At 37.8% G+C, this 20180-nt stretch overlaps 1 protein-coding gene across 1 annotated transcript; it reads left to right on the top strand.

The window, feature by feature from the left end:
- Window positions 1-13193: 13193 nt before the first annotated feature.
- On the top strand, window positions 13194-17915 carry LOC117630381 (sulfate transporter 2.1-like). The gene is made up of 12 exons (XM_034363117.1): window positions 13194-13682; window positions 13777-13825; window positions 13912-14119; window positions 14332-14506; window positions 14622-14687; window positions 14808-15038; window positions 15160-15286; window positions 15864-16150; window positions 16694-16887; window positions 17003-17097; window positions 17500-17576; window positions 17704-17915. Exons 1-12 carry the CDS (start codon window positions 13194-13196, stop codon window positions 17845-17847), a joined length of 2142 nt encoding a protein of 713 aa, XP_034219008.1. The 3' UTR covers window positions 17848-17915.
- The last annotated feature ends 2265 nt before the right edge of the window (window positions 17916-20180 follow it).

The raw sequence follows: 20180 nt of genomic DNA, 5'->3' as shown, positions 1-20180 counted from the left end.
CCCAACTGGTCCAGTGAATTGTGGAATGCTGTACTGGAAATTGCATTTGTCAAAATATCCGTCAATTGATCTTCAGACTTTACGAAAGGAAGCTGAATCACTTTAGCTTCGAGCTTCTGTTTGATATAGTGTTGATCTACCTCAACATGTTTGGTGCGATCATGTTGAACTGGATTCTGTACAATAGCCATTGCAGCCTTGTTGCCACAAAAAATATTCATTAGAGCACTTCCACCCATTTGCCATGGCAAAGGTCAAGGGGAGGCACGGGCAGATACTATTCACATGAATAGTATCTGCCCTTGCAAAAAGCAAGTGTGTTTCCACCCATTGCCATGGCAAATGGCAAATACTATTCACTTTTTGGTTTTTTTTTTTTAACCTAAACAATTAATTTGGAGAAATATTTTCGGATCAGATTTTGTTGAAGTTTTATTTTTAATTATGCTTTGGTTGTGGTTTATTTTTATTTATGCTTTGGTTGTGTTTTTTTCCTATTTATGCTTTGGTTGTGTGTGTTTTTTTAAATTATGTTTTGTTTGATGTATGCATTTTATTGAATGGTTTCTTTATTCACTCAAAGAAAAGCAATACAACTAATTAAGAATGACTATTAATTAAATAAAAGACATGAATTAGAACTACTTTAATACAAAACATCAAAATACAATTAAATAAAAGACAAGCAAACTAACTTAATGGTTTTGATCATTTAACTAATCTGTGTTGCTAGGTCCATCGTCACGGAAAAGTCTCTTTCTCATAACATCCCTTCGTTCTAGCTTCCAAAATTGTTTTGTTTCAGGGGACATATGGCTCATATCCTTGGCCATGGTTTCTCGATCCTTCTGCTCAATGTCTTGTTTGCGTACATATTCCCTTTCTCTTGCATATTCTTCATTCATTGCCTTCTCATCCGCATCTTTTTTCATGTCTAATTCAATTTTACATGGTGCCGTTCCTTGCAATTTGCTGCAAATATTTTACAATATCATTGCTGGATGTACTCCCTCTCTTGGCCTTCATCGCCTTTCTCCCAATAGGCCTCGGCCCCTTTTGGATTGGTGAGTCTTAACTCATCGAGGAATCCAAAGGCAAATCCGATGGCCTTGAATCATGGAGTGGCATCTTGTTCAACATGACGGTCGGACCTGTTGGAATAATTCTGAATCTCGAACAATTCTTCACCCTCCCAACATTGGTCATAGTTGAAAGATTTTTTGCCTTGCCCAATGACGCCGAACCATATTTGTGCTTGCATAATCTATTAAAAAAAATATTGGAAATGCAAGAAACATTTAAAAAACATTGGAAATGCAAGAAACATTTTAAAAAATATTGGAAATGCAAGAAATATTAACAAAATATTGGAAATGCAAGAAACATTAAAAAAAATATTGGAAATGCAAGAAACATTAAAAAAATATTGAAAATACAAGAAACATTAAAAAAAACAAAATTAGGACATTCAAATTAATAAAACAAAAATTACAAATAATTTACCTTATTGCTAAGATTTTTCCCGCTTCTATGGTTGTCCCTCGCGTTTTCCAGTGCATCTCTCCATTTCCCCAACTCTTTATTTAAAAATTTTCACCTACTAGACAAGGCCATTTCCGTACGAGCCGAACCCGATCTTTCGCAAAATTCGACATGAATTTTTCTCCACATATGAGAGAATTTCATCTCATTGCTTGTGATTGGACAATGACTAATTTGGACCCAACATTCACACAATAGAACATCTTCCATGGTGCTCCACGCCCCTCCGATTTTGATGGAAGATGCCATAAGATGATGAATAAAAATGAAATTTGAAAGTGAATAAAATGTTGAGTAGAAAGAGAATAATAGTAGAATGAGAAGAAAATGTATGAGGATTTGGTGTTGAAAGTGAAGAATATTGGTAGGTATTTATAGAAAAAAAATTCCAAAATTTTTTGGTATTTTTTAAATATTTTTTAGAATTTGTTTCATAATTTTATTGCCATAAAAAAAAAAAAAAGGCAATCCATTGGATTGGAGGAGAAAAATTAATCGGAGCGCCCAGAGGTCACCACGTGGCTTTTAGCCGTTGGTGGAAAGGAAGATGGCGTCAGCGCACGGAATTTAATTTTGTTTTACCGTTGGCGCATGAAATCACGCACCAATAGTAAAAAAATTTAAACCCACGTGCTGACGTCAGGCTGGCTTCGGCCGTGATGTCAAGTCGCCCTCAGGCTGAAGCACGGGCTTGTTCTGCCTTCGGGACAGCCTGGTTTCGTAGGACCCACAACCTACCCCGGCAGATTCGGCCCGCTGGAAGCGCATTTTAGGTCTTGGGCCCCCCTGCCCTGGCACGGGCTCCTCAATGAAATCTGTCTTATAGATGTAGGTCTATACCCAAGTTCAGTAAGCAACCTCTTTAACCAAATGATTTTGCAAATTCCTTTGGTCATACCTCTGAACTCAGCTTCTACACTGGATAAGGCAACCACCTTCTGTTTCTTGCTCCTCCATATAACCAAATTACCTCCCACGAATGTGAAGTAACCATATGTGGATTTCCTATCTGTTATACTTCCTGCCCAATCTGCATCTTTGTAACCATCAATATTTAGATGACCATGTTTTGAGAACATAAGTCATTTTCTGAGTACAGACTTCAAATATCTAAGTATCCGAAGAACTGCATTCATATTGCCTTCACTCAGAGAATGCATAATTTGACTGACGATACTCACCGCATAAGCAATGTCTAGCCAAGTATGGGACAAGTAGATCAATATTCCCACTAACCTTTGGTATCTTTCTTTGTTAGTTGGAATTTGATCTGAGTATTCTCCAAGATGATGATTCTGAACAATAAGAGTGTCTATAGGTTTGCAATCTAGCATTCATGTGTCTGTCAACAAGTCTAAGACATATTTCTTTTTAGAGTGAAATATGGCTTGTTGTGATCGGGCCACCTCAATCCCCAAGAAATATATGAGTCCACCTAGATTCTTCATCTCAAATTCAGTAGCCAATTAGTCTTGTAGCTGCGATATTTCCAGTTTATCATTGTGGGGGTCTTTTTATTCCAGCAGCCTGACGAATGGGCTTGGACTGCCGAAAAGAGAAACAGATAAAGCTGCCCCTTGTATCTGAGTACAAGAATTAGGCCCCAAGAATGCTTCGAAAAGGTAGTGAAGCCTTAGGAAGCATCCTTGTTATCTTTACCAGCAAAAACAACAACTGTTTACAGATAAATTCTTAGTGCTTACAGGTAGAATCTTAGCCTGGCATGAGAGGCTTGTGGCATGGGAGCAAAACAATCATGAGTTTAGCATAAATAGAGAGATAGGCTATGAATTCCTATGAGAAACAAGGGTTTTAAGGCAAGGGGAAATGATTCTAAGAGGGCTTGAAAAAAGAGAGAGAGAGAGAGAGAGAGATGAGGGTGTAATGGGTGTGTTGAGTAGTTTTCAGCAGCTTGACAAAAACTCTGTCAAGCTATGGAACGATTTACTGGGAGAGAAAATGAGAAGATATGGAGGAATAGGGCACGAAATTGCAGAGGTTTCAGATATGAGAGATGAAGCTTGCTCTCTGAATGTGTGTGTTGCTTAGAATGAAGAAGAATGAGATAGAAGGTGAGGCACTTGGGCTTGATGTTTCAAGCAGTCAGAGAATAAGCTTGCTTGACTGCTCTGGTTGAGTTTAATGGGTATAAGGTACCTCTTTTTATAGCCGTTGGAAGTTTCTCCTTCCCAAGAAACCCTAATGATTTCTATCCAATTTGGCCAAGTCTTTCCCCTCCTTTCTCTTCTCTTCCTTTGACTCATCCTATTTGATGAAATTCTCTCTGCCCAATCGCACAAAAACAAGGTTTGGGGAGCTCTAGGATTTTCCCGCAGCTGTTCTAGTAGGGGAATCCCATTTTCAGCCATTTTTCTTCCTTCTTTTCTCTCCTCTTCCATGGCTAGATCTGATGGGGGAAAAGAAATGGGTATGCACGCTAGTTTGAAGAGTGTTTTGCTTAAGTATCCCTTGGTTTTTCTGATGCCTTGCATTGGGTTTGTGTTTGGTCATGTGCTGGAGTCTCCCAGCTTTCTGAGCGTACAAACATCTCCTGGTTTTTCTATCGTGGTTTCATTTCAAACCATGTGCTGGAGATTTTTTGGATATTTTCTAAGCCACTTGGGCTATTTGGGCCTTCCTAAGGTGATGAGTTAGTGTATTAAGGGAATGGGCCAACCTCCTAAGTGATAGACCATTTTTATTGAGATGATGAGCTAATTTTTCCTAAAGTATTGGGCTCTCTCTTCTAGAGTATCGGGTTTTTTTTCTCTCCTTTATGCTTACCTAAATATTTGGGCTCAAGAAATGGGCTTGAGTTTTGGGGCTCCCAAGCAGCCCAAAAATTCCATATATCGGCTCATCAATAGGCCTTATGAAAGCTCATTACTATCCATACCACAACCCACTCAAGCAAGCCCCGGGCATTTGCGTGGCTTGGGCCCACTTAAGCTTGTAGCGTAGGTAGGTGTAAAATAATAATTTCCTGCTTGGCATGGCATGTCGATTGGCGTGCTTGAATTTTATCGTCTTTGAAATGAGACATAATGCTTGACGAAATAATTAGCATGGGTTTGAAGAGCCAGTGCCTTTTATAGGCTCATTTTAATTCTTAGCGTGATAAATTGCATATTTATTTGGTAAGGCACGTGGTAGTGCCTCGTGAAAGCGTGAATGACGAACTTTCATGTGCTCCAAATCGGGTCATTTCTTAATAAGGCATTGTGTTGGGCCGAGAATTCATTTGGGCCCACCCCTGGATTTTTTGTGCTTCAACAATCATCCTCAATAATAATCATGTCGTCAACATAGATTATTAGAGTTGTTACCTTTCCTTTCTGATGTTTCAAGAACAGAGTATGATCTGAGTTACTATGTTTAAAACCATTGTTCTTCATTGCCATGGTGAACTGCCCAAACCATGCACATGGTGACTGTTCCAGTCTATACAATGCCTTTCGTAATTTGTATACTATTCCAGTCTGAGCAGTATTATATCCAGGAGGAATGTCCATATACACCTCCTCCGTGAGTTCTCCATGCAAGAAAGCATTCTTTACATGAAACTGGTATAGTAGCCAGTCCAAATTAGCTGCGAGGGACAATAAGACTCTGATTGTGTTCAATTTTGCAATTGGTGCAAAGGTTTCTTTATAATCTAAACCATAAGTCTGTGTGTACCCTTTCACCACAAATCTTGCTTTGTATCGCTTGATAGATCCATCAACATTGTGTTTTATGGTAAACACCCATCTACATTCGACAGTCTTTTTTCATTGTGGTAAAGTTTCCAATGTCCAAGTCTGATTCTTCTCAAGAGCTTTCATCTTTTCCTTTATAGTTTGAACCCACTTAGTATCTTTCAATGCTTCAACAACCTTGGTTGGGATATGAATAGCAGACAATTGATGCACAAAGGCCTTGAGTGTTTAGACAGCTTCTCAATCGATACATCATTCGCAATTGGATACTTTGTTGTCTTGCCAATATCTGGTGAATAACGGTTTTGCAGCTTCTCATAATTTTGCCTGAAAGGTAATTGGTATCCAATAGATTTATCCTCTAAATTCACAAGTGTAGTAAGAAGAGTTACCTCAATGATATTTTTAGGAGATTGGTCTGTTGGTACTATTGGGTTAGATGGAGGTCTTAATCTTGTTGTTTTGTATTGTCTATAGGTGTGGGACTCAAATCAGAAACATCTTCGTAGGGGTCAAGTAGGTCAGTCAATTGATCACTGTGAATGGGCGATTGATCACTTTTCGTCGGAGAGCAATCTCGTGCCCTAGACTCGGGACAATCGATCGTTTTTGTATAGAGTCAAATTTCTTCATTTTCGAAGTTGCTCCAATTCTGCCATTCACTTCATATCTCCCCCTGAAGTGTAGAATTAGATTATGGGTCATGGAAGAATGACAGGACCCAACCCAAATTCCACTTTGAAATCTGTGTCAAACTCTGTGCCTGTCCAACACCTGGCAGGTGCCAAGCACACTTGACCAAATTGCCCTTCTAGCTAAGACTCAAAATTTCTTTTAAGGTTTGACTTCTGCCGAAAATTCGACAGAGTCTCCCCTATAAATTGCTCTTTTCCTAAATGCAACTCATATATCCACAAGCACTCTGCATGCACAATGTTAGAACACACATAATCCAACATCAAATCTTTATGGCCTCTGGCCTTATAGAAACCCTAGGGCAAAATCAAAGCATGCTAATTCAGTTAATTTACAAAAGTTGTACAATAACAGGAGAATATCCTACATAGTAGAAAAGGATGAGTGGTGGGTGATGATCGCCCAGTGGTGGTGCTCTGGTACACGATTACTGCCTGGGGGCGTAAAAACATTTAAAAATGTGAGTGGACAAAAGAAAGTTTTATAAAATAGTATATCAACATACTAACCCCACTGTTAATACCATTGAAAATTCATTTATATCCATATTCTATATTCGTACAAAAATCAAGCATGCATATTTATATTCATATAACCGTTTCATACATTCAATCAATTCATCAAAACCATTTGAAAGCATTGAAAAATAATAATTCCTTTCCACCTAGGTGTACCCTTCATAAATATGTCAATTCCTTGATTTTTCTATTTATTTCCCACATTATAACGTTAATTCCAAGTGTTACATATGCGACACTTCCTCGCAGAACTCAGGAAACACAAAGTTAACCCGAGCCGAATTTCTTGCTCCTCACGGTCCGGATATCCCTAAGACTCGTGGGGTAAGTGTCAAACGCTAGCTGACTCAACCGAAGGCAACTAGGATGTCCGTGGACATCATTATATCTGAAGGCAACAGTTTATTCGAAGGCAACATTTTGGGTACCTATGGTGGTTTTTTTAAAAAAAAAACTTTCTTGGAAAATTATAACATTGTTCCTCATTAAATCCTTAAATCCTGATACCATTTCATTTTCTACTTTCCAAGCCATTCACATTTAAACATAAACAAAATTTTATAAAAATATTTGAATTCAAACCTTATGCTTGGAAAGCAAAAGCCATAAATAATTCATTCATGATCAATTAATAGAACTTTTACTGTACAAAATTAATTTATAAAATAAAAGTTCACTCACAAAGCGTCCGAGCTTGCCTAACCCTTCGAGGGTCCTTCCTGTGGGTTTGATGGAGCCCGAGTACCTATTTAGTCGATTAAAATATTTAATTAATAAAATAGCTCAACTACAAATATTTAATCAAAACCCCGACTCCCCGCCTTAAAGTGCATGTGCGTAACTTAAGAAAGTTCCTAGGCCCGTTTTCAACAGTTATGATAGGTGGAATGGTTTGAAAAGACCCGAGATTAAATATACGATTAAACTCTCATCGAGTCGATCTAACAGTCCGAACATATCGAACCCAGATATCGCCTAATATGTAAAAATCCGTTTGACGGTCAAACGATAACCAAATTCAAATCTAAGCATACCGTCGTGCTCGGGATGACATGGGGATCATTTTAGGACCAAATGGGCCACCCAAACTTGGCCCAGCATTGCCACACCCGCGAGCAGCACGTGGGTGTCTTGAGAAAATTTAGGCGACCGGAAAATTCTCGAAACACCAAACAATACCTATTCCTACATGATCAGAACAACTAGTGGAATAACTTTTGTTCTTGGGCCATGGCAAAAAAGTGGCCGGAACTTGCCGAAAAATCGAGCCAAACACCGGCCAAAACTTTGATTCGTAATTCGAGTTTCAAAACTTCAAAATAAATTCTAACCAACCTAACCATCAACTAAGTCACGTTGAAAGGATGAGAAAGCATATATGGGTCGCCAAATTTGGTGGCCACAATTGTCGAAAACGACGACGGAAAGTTTCGAAGAAATCCTGTGATTTTTTGAGCAATTACCAGTGACACAATCGGCGGTTCCGATGGAGAAGGGGTGGGATGCGAAGAAGAAGTCGAGCCGGTTCTAACACAAGTGGTTTTGTGGCCAACAGTGGCTGGACGGAGGAGTTGTTCACCAAAGAATGGCCGGTGGTTGTTTCGCGTGAGGGAGGAAGAGGGTCTGCGAGAGGGGAGAGAGAGATAGAGAGAAAAATAAATAAAAATCTGCCGGGTTTTTTATTTTTTTTTTTAAAAAAGCAGATTTTAAAATATTTACGGTTGTCCCACTATACTTCCGTTGATCGTAACTTCTTCATTATAACTTCGATTTGAGCCCACTACGTGTCTACGAACTTGTATCGACGCGCTCTATGCAACGGTATTACTCAAATCTCCAAATTCTTTTCCAAACAAAAAGTGAATTTTGAAACTCATTAAAATATTCTCGAGGTAAAATTGTCTTTTACTTTAATAATTTAATAATTAAATATTAATTTAGGATCGGGTTATCACAAAAAACATCTTATATTCCAAAAAAGTCACATCCAAAGTGACATAGGTACGTCGGTTAGGAGTGTGATAACAACAGTAGTCTTTCTTATTAGTGGCATAACCCGCAAAAACACAATGAAACGCACAAGGATCAAATTTGCTACATTGATTTTTGTGAAGATGAACGAAGGCCATGCATTCAAAGATTCAGGGTGTAAGTAACAAAACAGAGGGCAGGGGCCTGTGTTGCACAAGCACTTGTAAGGGAGTTTTAAAGGTTAATACACTAGAAAGCATGCAATTGATCAAGTGAATTGCGGTGACAATAGCATTATCCCAGTGATGGTGAGGAACATGCGCGCTAATCAGAAGTGTTCGGGCGGTTTCAAGAAGATGTCAATTTTTTTGTTTAGCAACATCATCTTGTTGTGGTGTCTAAGGACAAGTCGTCTCATGAATAATTCTATGTTGTTGGAAATAAGCCTAAAAGTAATAATTGACAAATTCTCCACCATTGTTTGAGCGAAGAATCTGTATTTGGGCATTAAACTGAGTTTTCATCTGTTTGTGAAAGAACTGAAAACGAGAAAACACTTCATTCTATTCTTCAGTAAATAAAGCCAAGTCATTCGTGTATAATCATTTACGAATGTGATAAACCACTCAACGCCAGAATGAGCAGTGATAGGTGAAGGTCCCCAGACATCAGAGTGAATTAACATAAACGGAGTAGTACACTTGTTCATATCTCAACTGATAGGGCACAAGGTGACTCTTGGCCAAAGTAGAAGTATCACATGTGAAGTCGGAGTCGTTGAAACCTGAGAATAAATCTGGTATAAGATGCTTCATATAACTAAAAGATGGATGTCACAATAGACGGTGTCACAACCAGATTTCCTTTTGTCTGCTATCAAAGGGATGCGTCACACTGTTAGCCATGCTGGGACTAAAGTCATCTACATAATTTAGCCTCCCTCTCTTAGTTCCACGACCAAGAATCTCCTCACTGTGAATATCTTAAAGCAAACAAAAATTCTGGTAAATAAGTACACAACAATTCTATTGTTTAATAACCTAACTAACGGACATCAATTTATTGGATAAAGATGGAACAAGTAAAGTATTAAACAGTGAGAGAGAAGATGGGAGTGTAACAATGCCAGCCCCTATCACAGGATAAGTAACTCCATTGGCGTTAGCAATACAAGTTCATCGAGGTTGAGTAGTATTCAGAAAATCATCATGATCAAACGTCATATAATTAGTTGCATTGGAATCAATTATTAAGTTCATGGAACCACTCTTATCCGAAATATGGAATCCATAACCAGTACAATTACTGGTTGTATCGCGTTGTGTTCGATCTTTGAGAGTAGCCCACTATTTGGGGTAGCCATGTAATTTAAAACAAGTCTCACGAGTGTGACTCGGATCACCACAGTATGCGCAATCTCGTCCATGTGTCGGGGTTGTTGGTCAGGAAGTTATAATCTGTGTAGCGGAAGATGCATAGGATACAGGTTTAGTAGGAATTTGGATCGGGATCTGAGCATGAGTCGAGGTCAGAGTCGAAGTCAGGATCTGGGTCTGAATCAGAGATAGATTCGAGGTCGGGGTCGTCATCGGATTCAGGGTCATCGTTGTCGTAGTTGTCGGGGTCGAGGTGGTCAAAATAGGATCCTGATTCAGGTTCAGGTTCTAGGTCGAAATCTGCATCTGTAGGAGTTGAGCCACTTGGGCACTCAACTCGGCCATGCTTGGTTAAGAAGGAGAGAAGGAGTTGGTGGTTCTACCTTCATGAGGGTTGAAAAAATCATGAACTCCCATAGTGGCGGCGGGAGTTTGAAACTAGAGTCAACAATTCTAAGATCGCCGCTCTGATACCTTGCTAAAATATGAAACCTAGGGTAAATTACTCAAATTGTCCTCAAACTTATACTTGATTTACATTTTGGTCCTTCAATTAAATTATTCGTTCAAATGGTCCATCAACTCTATATTATTCGCTCCATTGGTCCTACCGTTACATTCTGTCCATATTTCCGTTAAATATGAGGGCAAATTGGTCATTATTTACCCTAAAATTTGGTTAAATCTGACATAAAATTAGACGGTAGGACCACTGGAGCGAATAATATAGAGTTGATGGACCATTTGAACGAATAATTTAGTTGAAGGACCAAAATGTAAATCATGTATAAGTTTGAGGACCATTTGAGTAATTTACCCATGAAACATAATATGAGAATATTTATTTGTGAAAATTTTTTGTATATTTCTCTCCTTGTAGGAGGTAGTGGTCAAGTAAATAATAAATTTCTATTTCTATTTAAAGTATGAAATCATAAATTAAATCAAATCAAATATTATTATAATTAAAAATTTTGGTGTATAAGGAAAAAAAGTTAATAATTCATAAGTTACTCCAACATTTCTCTCAAGACTCCTTTTTGAAATTAGAAATTGATGGACCAGTCGGTTCAACCAAGAGGTGTCTTGTCAGTTAGGTCAGCTGTTAAGATCTCTAGCTTTCGTAGAGTAAATCCATTCTAATATTCTAAGGGGGAAGTCAATTCTAGAATGACATGTCTAAATTCAAAAAAGTTGGGGATCTTTGAAATAAAAAATTCTCAATGAGGGGAAATAATTTTAATCCATATTCCATATATCCAGTTTGCCTGCTCTTTGAAGGTACTTAATCCAATATCTTTTTTAGAACTGAGTACGTAATAAGGGAGTAGAATATATCCCATTTTGCCATATGCAGTAGCTCTCCGTGCAGTTAGGTTGGGCAAGGTTACTCTGGAGCCAAAGGAAACCAATCATTACAAACATATATGGCAACACCAATAGCAAGTTTTCTACACAAATAATATTTTGAAGTGACAACATCTTCATATCCAATGGAAGTTAAAATGCAAAACTTCACATCACGCTCCATCCATATCCATACTTATTGGGTGAAACTATTTGTGCCCAGACGAATGGTTGCGAGTCTTGCCACATATATGGCATATTGACAAACTAAATCTTCCACCAAAAATGATAGGTGGAAAATAATGGAAACAACAGCCTTAGGATAAAGGGTGCATAATGTACACATGCATTATGGCTTACTTCTATGTGTCATGTGTATACGTTGGGATTTGCGGCTCAAAATATTTTGAGAATTAATGGATTTTAATTAGTTTCGAGACCGATGGGAAGAGTTTTAGGTCGAAAACCGATCAAAATTAGGTGAAAATGGCGAAGGTCATTGGAGCTCCATGGTTGGTGCTCGAGCATCCAAAAACACTACGTTTTTTCAAGATCCAGCTTTTTGCTGTCAGTCATCCATATCCTATTGATTCAGAGAGGAAGTCCGCTTCGAGTGGAAGTGGTTCCTCTTTCAACACTTCATACTCCTATCTTGCAGTTTTCTTCTTCAACATGGATTTTAGTGACTTATTCTAGTGTGATTAAGTAGGGCTTTAAGGAAGTTGAGCAATGGTGCAAGCAACTTTTAATAACCTCTGGAATTTTTCCCAATAAGGATTTTCTTGAGTTTGTTCTACACTTTTAACAACCTCTGAAGTGCATTTGGAGCGCCACAACAGTTCCTTTGGATTTTGACAAAAAAGTGAAAATGCATTTCTTTGAAGGAGTGTCGGTCCTAATTCCAAAACCATATTGGACCTTAGGACTGAAAATTAAATTTATTTAAAACTCAAAGGGAAGGTCTAATCCAAGTCTAAAAGACATTGTAAGAGTTTATCAATGCTTTGCAGGGAATATGCTGGTTATGATTCATTGGTGGTTGAATCAGATGGCCATGGGGAATTATCAACAAACATCCACATATGTTATCTAGAGATTTTGCATCTCTTTCCTTTTGTTTTTGTTCCTAGATTGTGTAATAATGTCGCTGACAGACTTGTTGCTTTAGGTAGGGTTTCTACAAACGTTTGGCTTAAAGAGGGTCCTCCATATCTCAATGTGTTTCTTCAAGTTGACGTTGATAATTTTTTTCGTCATGAGCTTTTGTTTGTAGCCTTTATGGAGCGTGTACTCTTTCTTTCGCCTTAGGTTTTGTCCCACTGGGTTCCTAGGCAAGGTTTTAATGAGCCATATTTGTTCGCTCGAGTCTGTAACTTTGGACACTTTAATGAAATTTTCTACTTAAAGGAGGATGGATGACTTTGCTTTTTAATTACTGTTTTATACTAGTGACCTAACAAATTGTAATTAGGTGTGCTTCACTTTCAATTATCTATACAAAGAACTTTAAGATTCATCTGATCTAGCGGGGGCTTCTAACCTGCCAAACTATAAGCAAGTATTTAATTTAGTGATCAATTGGACATCTTTGAAAGATGGGAAACTTTTCCATGTAGAACAAATTAAGAAACGTAGTGGGAATGGCAGCTAAGTATAAACAACTACCACCTTCGCATTTTCAAGATACCTGATATGTTGATGTCAAAAAAGTATGGATTCCACCAAGATTTTTCTCTGGTCTACCCCCCCTCCACTAAATTTGGATACGTGTGGACCTGTAATATATTTGTGGTAAAATAAAAATTCTCTCAACCATTCAATTTACTTACTAATTTTTAGTTTAGTGGTACTTATTTTTCAAATGTTAATGTTGGAGGATATCTCAAGTTCAAATTCCCATTAATTTTAAAATGAAAACCATGACTTTTTGAGGTATTTATAAGGCCCTTCAATTAGGATGGACATACACTTTAGCATCAAAAACCTTGTCCTTCTGGTGCCTATCTTTTGATAATTGTATTCCCTGAACACTACTTCACTCAACAATGGCCTCTTCAGCCACTAACCATGGTGAAAAGGCTAATTGGGTGCTCCATGCGCCCCGGCCGCCAGGGCCATGGCGTGAATTTATGGAGTTTTCAGGTGATCAAGAAACTAGTCCCACGGATATCCTTCCAAGTTCCCCCAAACACTTCAAACAACCAAGCACTGCCTCGTTAGCTGTTGAGACCCCAACAGCAGAGGAAAAGCTTGACCTCGAGAAAAACAGCAGCCCGGTTCAAAGGTCTGAATGGGTGCTGAATGGCCCTGAACCCCCAGGTCTATGGCATGAGCTCATGGACTCTGTGAGAGAGACGTCGTACTACTGTGGAAACAAGTACTCATCTCTCAAGAATCAGCCAGCACTCAAAAGTGTAGTCTCTATCCAGCAGGAGATATTTCCTATTCTTGTATGGGGTAGGAGCTACAACATTTCAAAATTCAAGCATGATTTGTTGGCTGGTCTAACTATAGCAAGCCTCTGCATTCCCCAGGTAAAATTAAATCGCATTGGATTATAACAATCAGTATTAGTATAATACAACTTAATTCATATAGCATGTTGCCTTAATATGAATTTGAATGCAGAGTATTGGATATGCAACTTTAGCAAAGCTTGATCCCCAATATGGTCTTTGTAAGTCATGTAGCTTAAATTATAAGTTTATTTTTTTCCAAGTGTTTGTATGTAGACTTAATCATATGTTGTGCTGTTGGTCTTAGATACAAGTGTTGTACCACCTCTTATTTATGCTGTAATGGGGACTTCAAGAGAGATAGCAATTGGACCTGTAGCTGTGGTGTCTCTCCTTTTGCCCTCAATGATTCAGAAGTTACAAGACCCCGGGGCTGATCCAATTGCTTACACCAAGCTCGTTCTCACCGCGACGTTCTTCACCGGTATTTTCCAAGCTTCCTTCGGACTCTTCAGGTATCATTTGGACTGTACTGGATTGGACTATGCTAAACTGTATTATACTGTCTCGGCCAAAAAAAAAAAAAAACTGTATTATACTGAGCGGAGGGCTCTTGAGCATGTGACTTAAGCATATGTGCGGAGTTGTCGTAATAAATTTTTTTTTTTTTTTGCTGTATACTTCTTAATCTTAAAATTACCTCATTGTTTTGGTTAATTATCATCAGATTGGGGTTTCTTGTGGATTTTCTTTCCCATGCCGCAATCGTAGGGTTCGTGGCGGGAGCAGCCATCATCATTGGTCTTCAACAACTGAAAGGGCTACTTGGGATCACTCACTTTCCAACCAATACTGATGTTATCTCTGTTATGGAAGCTGTCTGGACATCTTTCCACCATCCTGTATAAGTCACTTTACTTGTCTTTAAGAAAATACAAATAAAAATATGATTCCTTATTACAATATATATATATATATATAGAATTCAATCATTCATATCCATGTCTTTCTTTGCAGTGGAGCCCTCATAATTTTATTCTTGGCTGCTCTTTCCTGTGTTTCATCTTGATATCTAGATATCTGGTGAGTAAATAACACTGCAACCCTGTCAGTAATATTTTACGGTTGCTCTAATTGGGTCATTATTTATTCATTCATTTTACATTTACCAAAGTTCTACTCTGCACGTTCTGATCCCTACAGGGTAAAAAGAACAAGAAACTTTTCTGGTTGCCAGCCGTTGCTCCTCTCCTATCTGTCATACTATCGACGCTTATTGTTTATCTAACAAGGGGGGATAAGCATGGAATTAAGATCGTTAAACATATCAAAGATGGCTTAAACCCTAGCTCAGTTAATCTATTAGAGCTCCACGGCCCCTACGTTGGGGATGTGGCCAAAGTTGGGCTCATTGTCGCTCTCGTTGCACTCACGGTTTGTTATCACTCAAGCACAATCTTAAATTAGAACTAAGAAATTAATGGATGGTTTCCTTTTGATTAATTCACTCCTTTGTATTGAATTATGTTATTGTATATATTTTGGCAAACTTCAGGAAGCAATTGCAGTTGGAAGATCTTTTTCATCCATAAAAGGGTACCACATGGATGGGAACAAGGAAATGATGGCGATGGGCTTCATGAACATAGTAGGATCCTTTACTTCTTGCTATGTTGCAACCGGTAAGTAATTTTAATGGAAGATACTGTTATTTGTATCGTGTCAATGTTTCGTGTGTTGTACTAGCTCTTTAATATAGGTGCGTCTCACATGGTTAGTAAAATAGAGTTACGTACGCTAGCTCTTGATAACTTGGACTACTAATTTTGCCAGCTGATAGGATATAATAGAAGAGATATTTAGTCATGTACCCATTCTTAACATTAATGATATGAATAAACCCTACACCATTTAATTTCTATAAACAAATAATAAAAACCCAAAAAACGACAGCTGACCCTATGGAATTTAATTTTGATTATTAAATTACTTTGAAGCCTTATTGAGTGTTTTTTATTTTTTTTATGAGGTTTTGGGGTTGGGCTTCCTTGTTTTAAGAAATCGATGTCAGTTTTATAATTTATTAGAAGTTAGAAGTCTCTTTGTTATATTATAAATAAGCTTTTGATGTGTTTCTAAAGTCCATTTCATATAGGTTTTTATATATATATATATATATAATTTGGACCCCTATATTAGGTATAATAGTGAATCTCTCATAATAGAATGCATTTTCATTTAAATTTTAATCATGACCAGGTTCATTCTCGCGTACGGCCGTGAACTATAGTGCCGGTTGTGAAACTCCGGTGTCAAATATCGTCATGGCCATTACAGTGATCATATCATTGCAATTTTTGACAAAGCTCTTGTATTACACCCCAACAGCGATCCTTGCTTCCATAATTCTCTCAGCTCTTCCGGGACTCGTTGACCTCAATAAAGTGTACAGAATTTGGAAGGTTGATAAGCTAGACTTCTTGGCTTGCATAGGAGCTTTCTTCGGAGTGCTTTTTGCATCTGTGGAGATTGGTCTTCTAGTGGCGGTAATAACATTATATATGGCTCTTATTTACTTTATGTGTGCAACACTACGGATGACAGGACAGGACTCTAACTTTTTTTTTTTTTTACCTTCTTTTTCTTTCTTTTTTTTATTTTTAGGCCAGCAAATAGAACACAGCACACTTTTTTAATTAATAAAAAGTCTCCACCCTTGGCCGTACGTTTCTCAGCTTTTCAGACGGGGGAATAAAAAAGAACCACTACGATATAATAATGGATGGTTGATCGTTCTTGATTCTATTTTGGTTCTTTCTTTTCTATTTCAACAAGCATCTTCCAAAAACAATATATGATTAAAGTTCTTGACTACCACTAATTAATATTTAGTGAACGGTTTGTAGTAATTCAAATTAAGTTCGGTTCTTCACTCTTCCAATACCGCTTGTATCAACAAAGTCATCTCAAAATGTGGTTGACATCCAAACGGTCCCAGTTAGAAAGAAGGGTTGAAGGGTTTAGGCCTGTACATGTTTTTAAATGTTGGTGCAAGATGTGTCTAACATTAATTAGTATTATGTTTGCAGGTGACCATATCATTCACAAAAATTATTCTCATCTCAATCCGACCAGGCACAGAAACTCTTGGAAAACTTCCTGGAACTGAAATGTTTTGCGACACCGCACAATATCCAATGGCTGTCAAAATTCCTGGAGTTATGATAATCCGCGTCAAGTCTGCCTTGTTTTGTTTTGCAAATGCCAATTTCATTAAAGAAAGGTATTTAATTAATTAATCACACAACAACATGATATTACTCTAAATTAAAATCCAATCCTGAAAAAATAACGTGTATTTTTTTTTTTAATTGTATTGTGGTATGAATAAATGCAAGGATTGTGAGGTGGATAACTGCACAGAAAGCTGCGGACACCAAAGGGCAGACCAAAGACAAAGAGGCCATTCATCTCGTAATTCTTGACATGTCTAGTAAGTGGTTCAAGGAAAAGCTACGTCGTTTTAGATTTCTGTTTAATTAATTTTTTTATACCAACTTTATACGTATTGAACCCTAAACATAAAAATCTAATCCATAACCCAGAACTTATACGTCGTTTTGGATTTTAAATGTTTACCAAATACCATTACTTAGAAACACAACATAATTACTGAGACTGTATGAAAATCGAGATCAGCATTGACCAACAAGCTTTCATGTTAGAAGGAAAATGCTAGGGAGACCTAGTGATATTGTACTACAAAATCACGGTAGGACCTACTTGTATTGGCGAGCTCTACGTGTATTAGATAGATGGTACACAATATGGTTTCCCTAGCATTACTCATTATTTGAAGAGAATCATAATTTCTTTCCTTTTCCTTGTATGCCAGATTTGATTAACATTGATACATCTGGAATAGCTACTCTAGAGGAGCTGCAAAAGAATTTGATCTCCGAAGGAATTGAGGTAAGAGACAGTTTCCCTCTTTGGCTAATTAATTGCACAATTTACACATTCTCCTTTGTTTTAAAACTTCTCACCTCTCTCTCTCTCTCTCTCTCTCTCTCTCTCTCTCTCTCTCTCTCTCTCTCAGTTAGCCATTGCCAACCCTAGATGGCAAGTGATTCACAAACTAAAGCTATCCAACTTTGTGGGAAAAATTGGAGGGAGAGTCTTCGTGACGGTCGGAGAAGCGGTGGATGCAAGTTTCGGTGGAAAAATTGCTACAGCTTGCTAATCTCTTCAGAAGAATGTTCACATCATTCTCATTTAGGTTAACTACTAGTTGCTTGCTTTTGTCATGTGTGCTACTTACCCTAAGTCCCAGTCTACTTATGTACATAGATGTGGACGGGACATAAATAATGAGATGATGGTTTCAATCTTCTCGCCCCTCAACTTGTGACACTGGCAGTTATATATGCTTGCTTTGTGGGTTGTGGTATTAAGGAATGCGTAATAAATAATGCAAATCAAACTATGTGTTTAAAAGTTTCAAAATGTTACTGGTATGATAAGTTTCTGAAATGAGATTCATTAGCAAAATTGGTAAGCTGATCTAGTTCATATAGACAAGAAGCTTATAACTCAAATCATGCACTTGAGGTCTTGTCTTCAGTCCAAAAAAAAGAAAAACATAAATATTAATTAATTAATAAAATTAAAAAAGGGGCAAATTTTCCATTAATTGTGACCTACTATACCTGAAGAGCTATTATTAGACGGGCAGATTGAATACCTCAACACACCACCCTGCACTTCATTAGAGCAATTCCACCGATGAGCTGAGCCCTAGACTAAGGGGAAAAAAAAAATCTCGTTTCAGCGGTGAGCCCAAGCCCAGGCTGAGAGTGGGTCCCACGAAGTCGGACTGGGCCAAAGGCCAGTTCAGCCCAAGGTCGAGCCAACATGTTGTGACATCATGCGAGACATCGCACTAATGTCAGCGCGCTGGTTTAAATTTTTTTTACCGTTGGTGCGTGCAATGCACACGCCAATGGTAAAAAAAATTTAAACCAGAGCGACGCAACCTCCAATGGGCAGAAGCCACGTGTCACGCCTCCAGCACTCCGATCTGCTTCTCCGAATCCAATTCAACGGCTGGCATTTTTTTGGGAATAAAATTATGAAAAAAATCGAGATTTTTTAAAAAAAAATTTGATTTTTTTTCTATAAATACCTATCAATACCCTTCACTTTCAACACCAATCCTCATACATTCTATTATACTTCTACTATTATTCACTCTTTACTCAACATTTTCCTCTCTTTCACCTTGTATTTTTATTTCTTATTTTTATGGCTTCTTCTATCGAAACCGGAGGGGTGTGGAGCACCAAGGAAGATGTTTCCTTGTGTGAGGCTTGGCTCCAAGTTTGTCATTGTCCCATGTCAGGCAATTAGATGAAATTTTTTCATATGTGGAAAAAAATTCATGCCGAATTTTGTGAAAAAATTCCGGAGTCGACTCGTACGGAGATGACATTGTCTAGTAGGTGGAAAATTCTCAATAAAGAGTTGGAAAAATGGAGAGATGCCTTGGCAAAAGCGATAGACAACTATAGAAGCGGGGAAGATCGTACTAACGAGGTATATATTTTGTAATTTTCGTTTTATTCAGTTTAATCTCCTAATATATATTTTTTGTTAATATTTATAGCATTTTCAATATTTTGTTAATATTTCTTGCATTTTCAATATTTTGTTAATATTTCTTGCATTTTCAATATGTTGTTAATATTTCTTGCATTTTCAATATGTTGTTAATATTTCTTGCATTTCCAATTGTTTCTTAATATTTCTTGTACATCCAATTTATTTGTAAGGTTAATTACATTTCCATTGTAAGAACCCAAAACAAAATATCTAAAAAGAAAGAAAATATCTAAAAAGTAAGGAAAATATCTTTTAGCAAAAAAGACCAATTTGCCCTCGCATATTTTAATGGGGGAAATTTGACAAGTATTTCAGAGCCAGATGTGATAGTCAGTCCTATCTACAAGTCTACAGAAGGCGTGGATGCAGCAGTTTTTGCAGTAGAATAGAAGATAATGACTGGATCAGGATACGAGAAATAGGTTTCGTGTACTGTTTCTATTAATAGAGATTGGAAAGTAAGAGGTAGTACCTAGTTACGATCAGGTTAATAGTTGGTCAATGTGGATGCTGTGGTGATGTCTGTCCCAGTCAGATAATGGGCAGACCAAGGGGTACGCTCTGCGCACAGTATTTGGATGAAGGTAATACTAATCAGGAAGAGTTTAAGAGAGATACTACGGTAGTGATCACAGTTTCCAATCATCGAATGGCCGCAGGCTTGGAGGCCATCGAATTGGAGTTAGTTTCAGTAGAGGTACCAGCCAGGATGGTGATATTGCAAATCGTTCTAAGGCTGGTGTAGCCAGAAGTACGGAGAGACAGGTGTTGATAGGCTCTAACAGGAGAAGTTGACCTAGTGTGCCAGATGTGGTAGGTACCGTTCTGGACCCTGCTAATGGAATACCAGTCTCTATAGTTTAGAATTAGAAATCTAGGTTAGGTTTCAGCTGGACTTAGGTAAAAGAAGCTTTT

The sequence above is a fragment of the Prunus dulcis genome, chromosome 6, assembly GCF_902201215.1.
Source record: "Prunus dulcis chromosome 6, ALMONDv2, whole genome shotgun sequence".
NCBI classification, from domain to species: domain Eukaryota; kingdom Viridiplantae; phylum Streptophyta; class Magnoliopsida; order Rosales; family Rosaceae; genus Prunus; species Prunus dulcis.
Note: the sequence above shows the minus strand (reverse complement) of the source record. Positions and strands in the feature narration are given on the sequence as shown.

Bases quoted from the DNA above. Each gene is read 5' to 3' on its own strand.
- LOC117630381 (XM_034363117.1), top strand. From the start codon at position 13,194: ATGGCCTCTTCAGCCACTAACCATGGTGAAAAGGCTAATTGGGTGCTC. The intron at 13,826-13,911 runs GTAAGTCATGTA...TGTTGGTCTTAG, and splicing joins TGATCCCCAATATGGTCTTT to ATACAAGTGTTGTACCACCT. The intron at 16,151-16,693 runs GTAATAACATTA...TTATGTTTGCAG, and splicing joins AGATTGGTCTTCTAGTGGCG to GTGACCATATCATTCACAAA.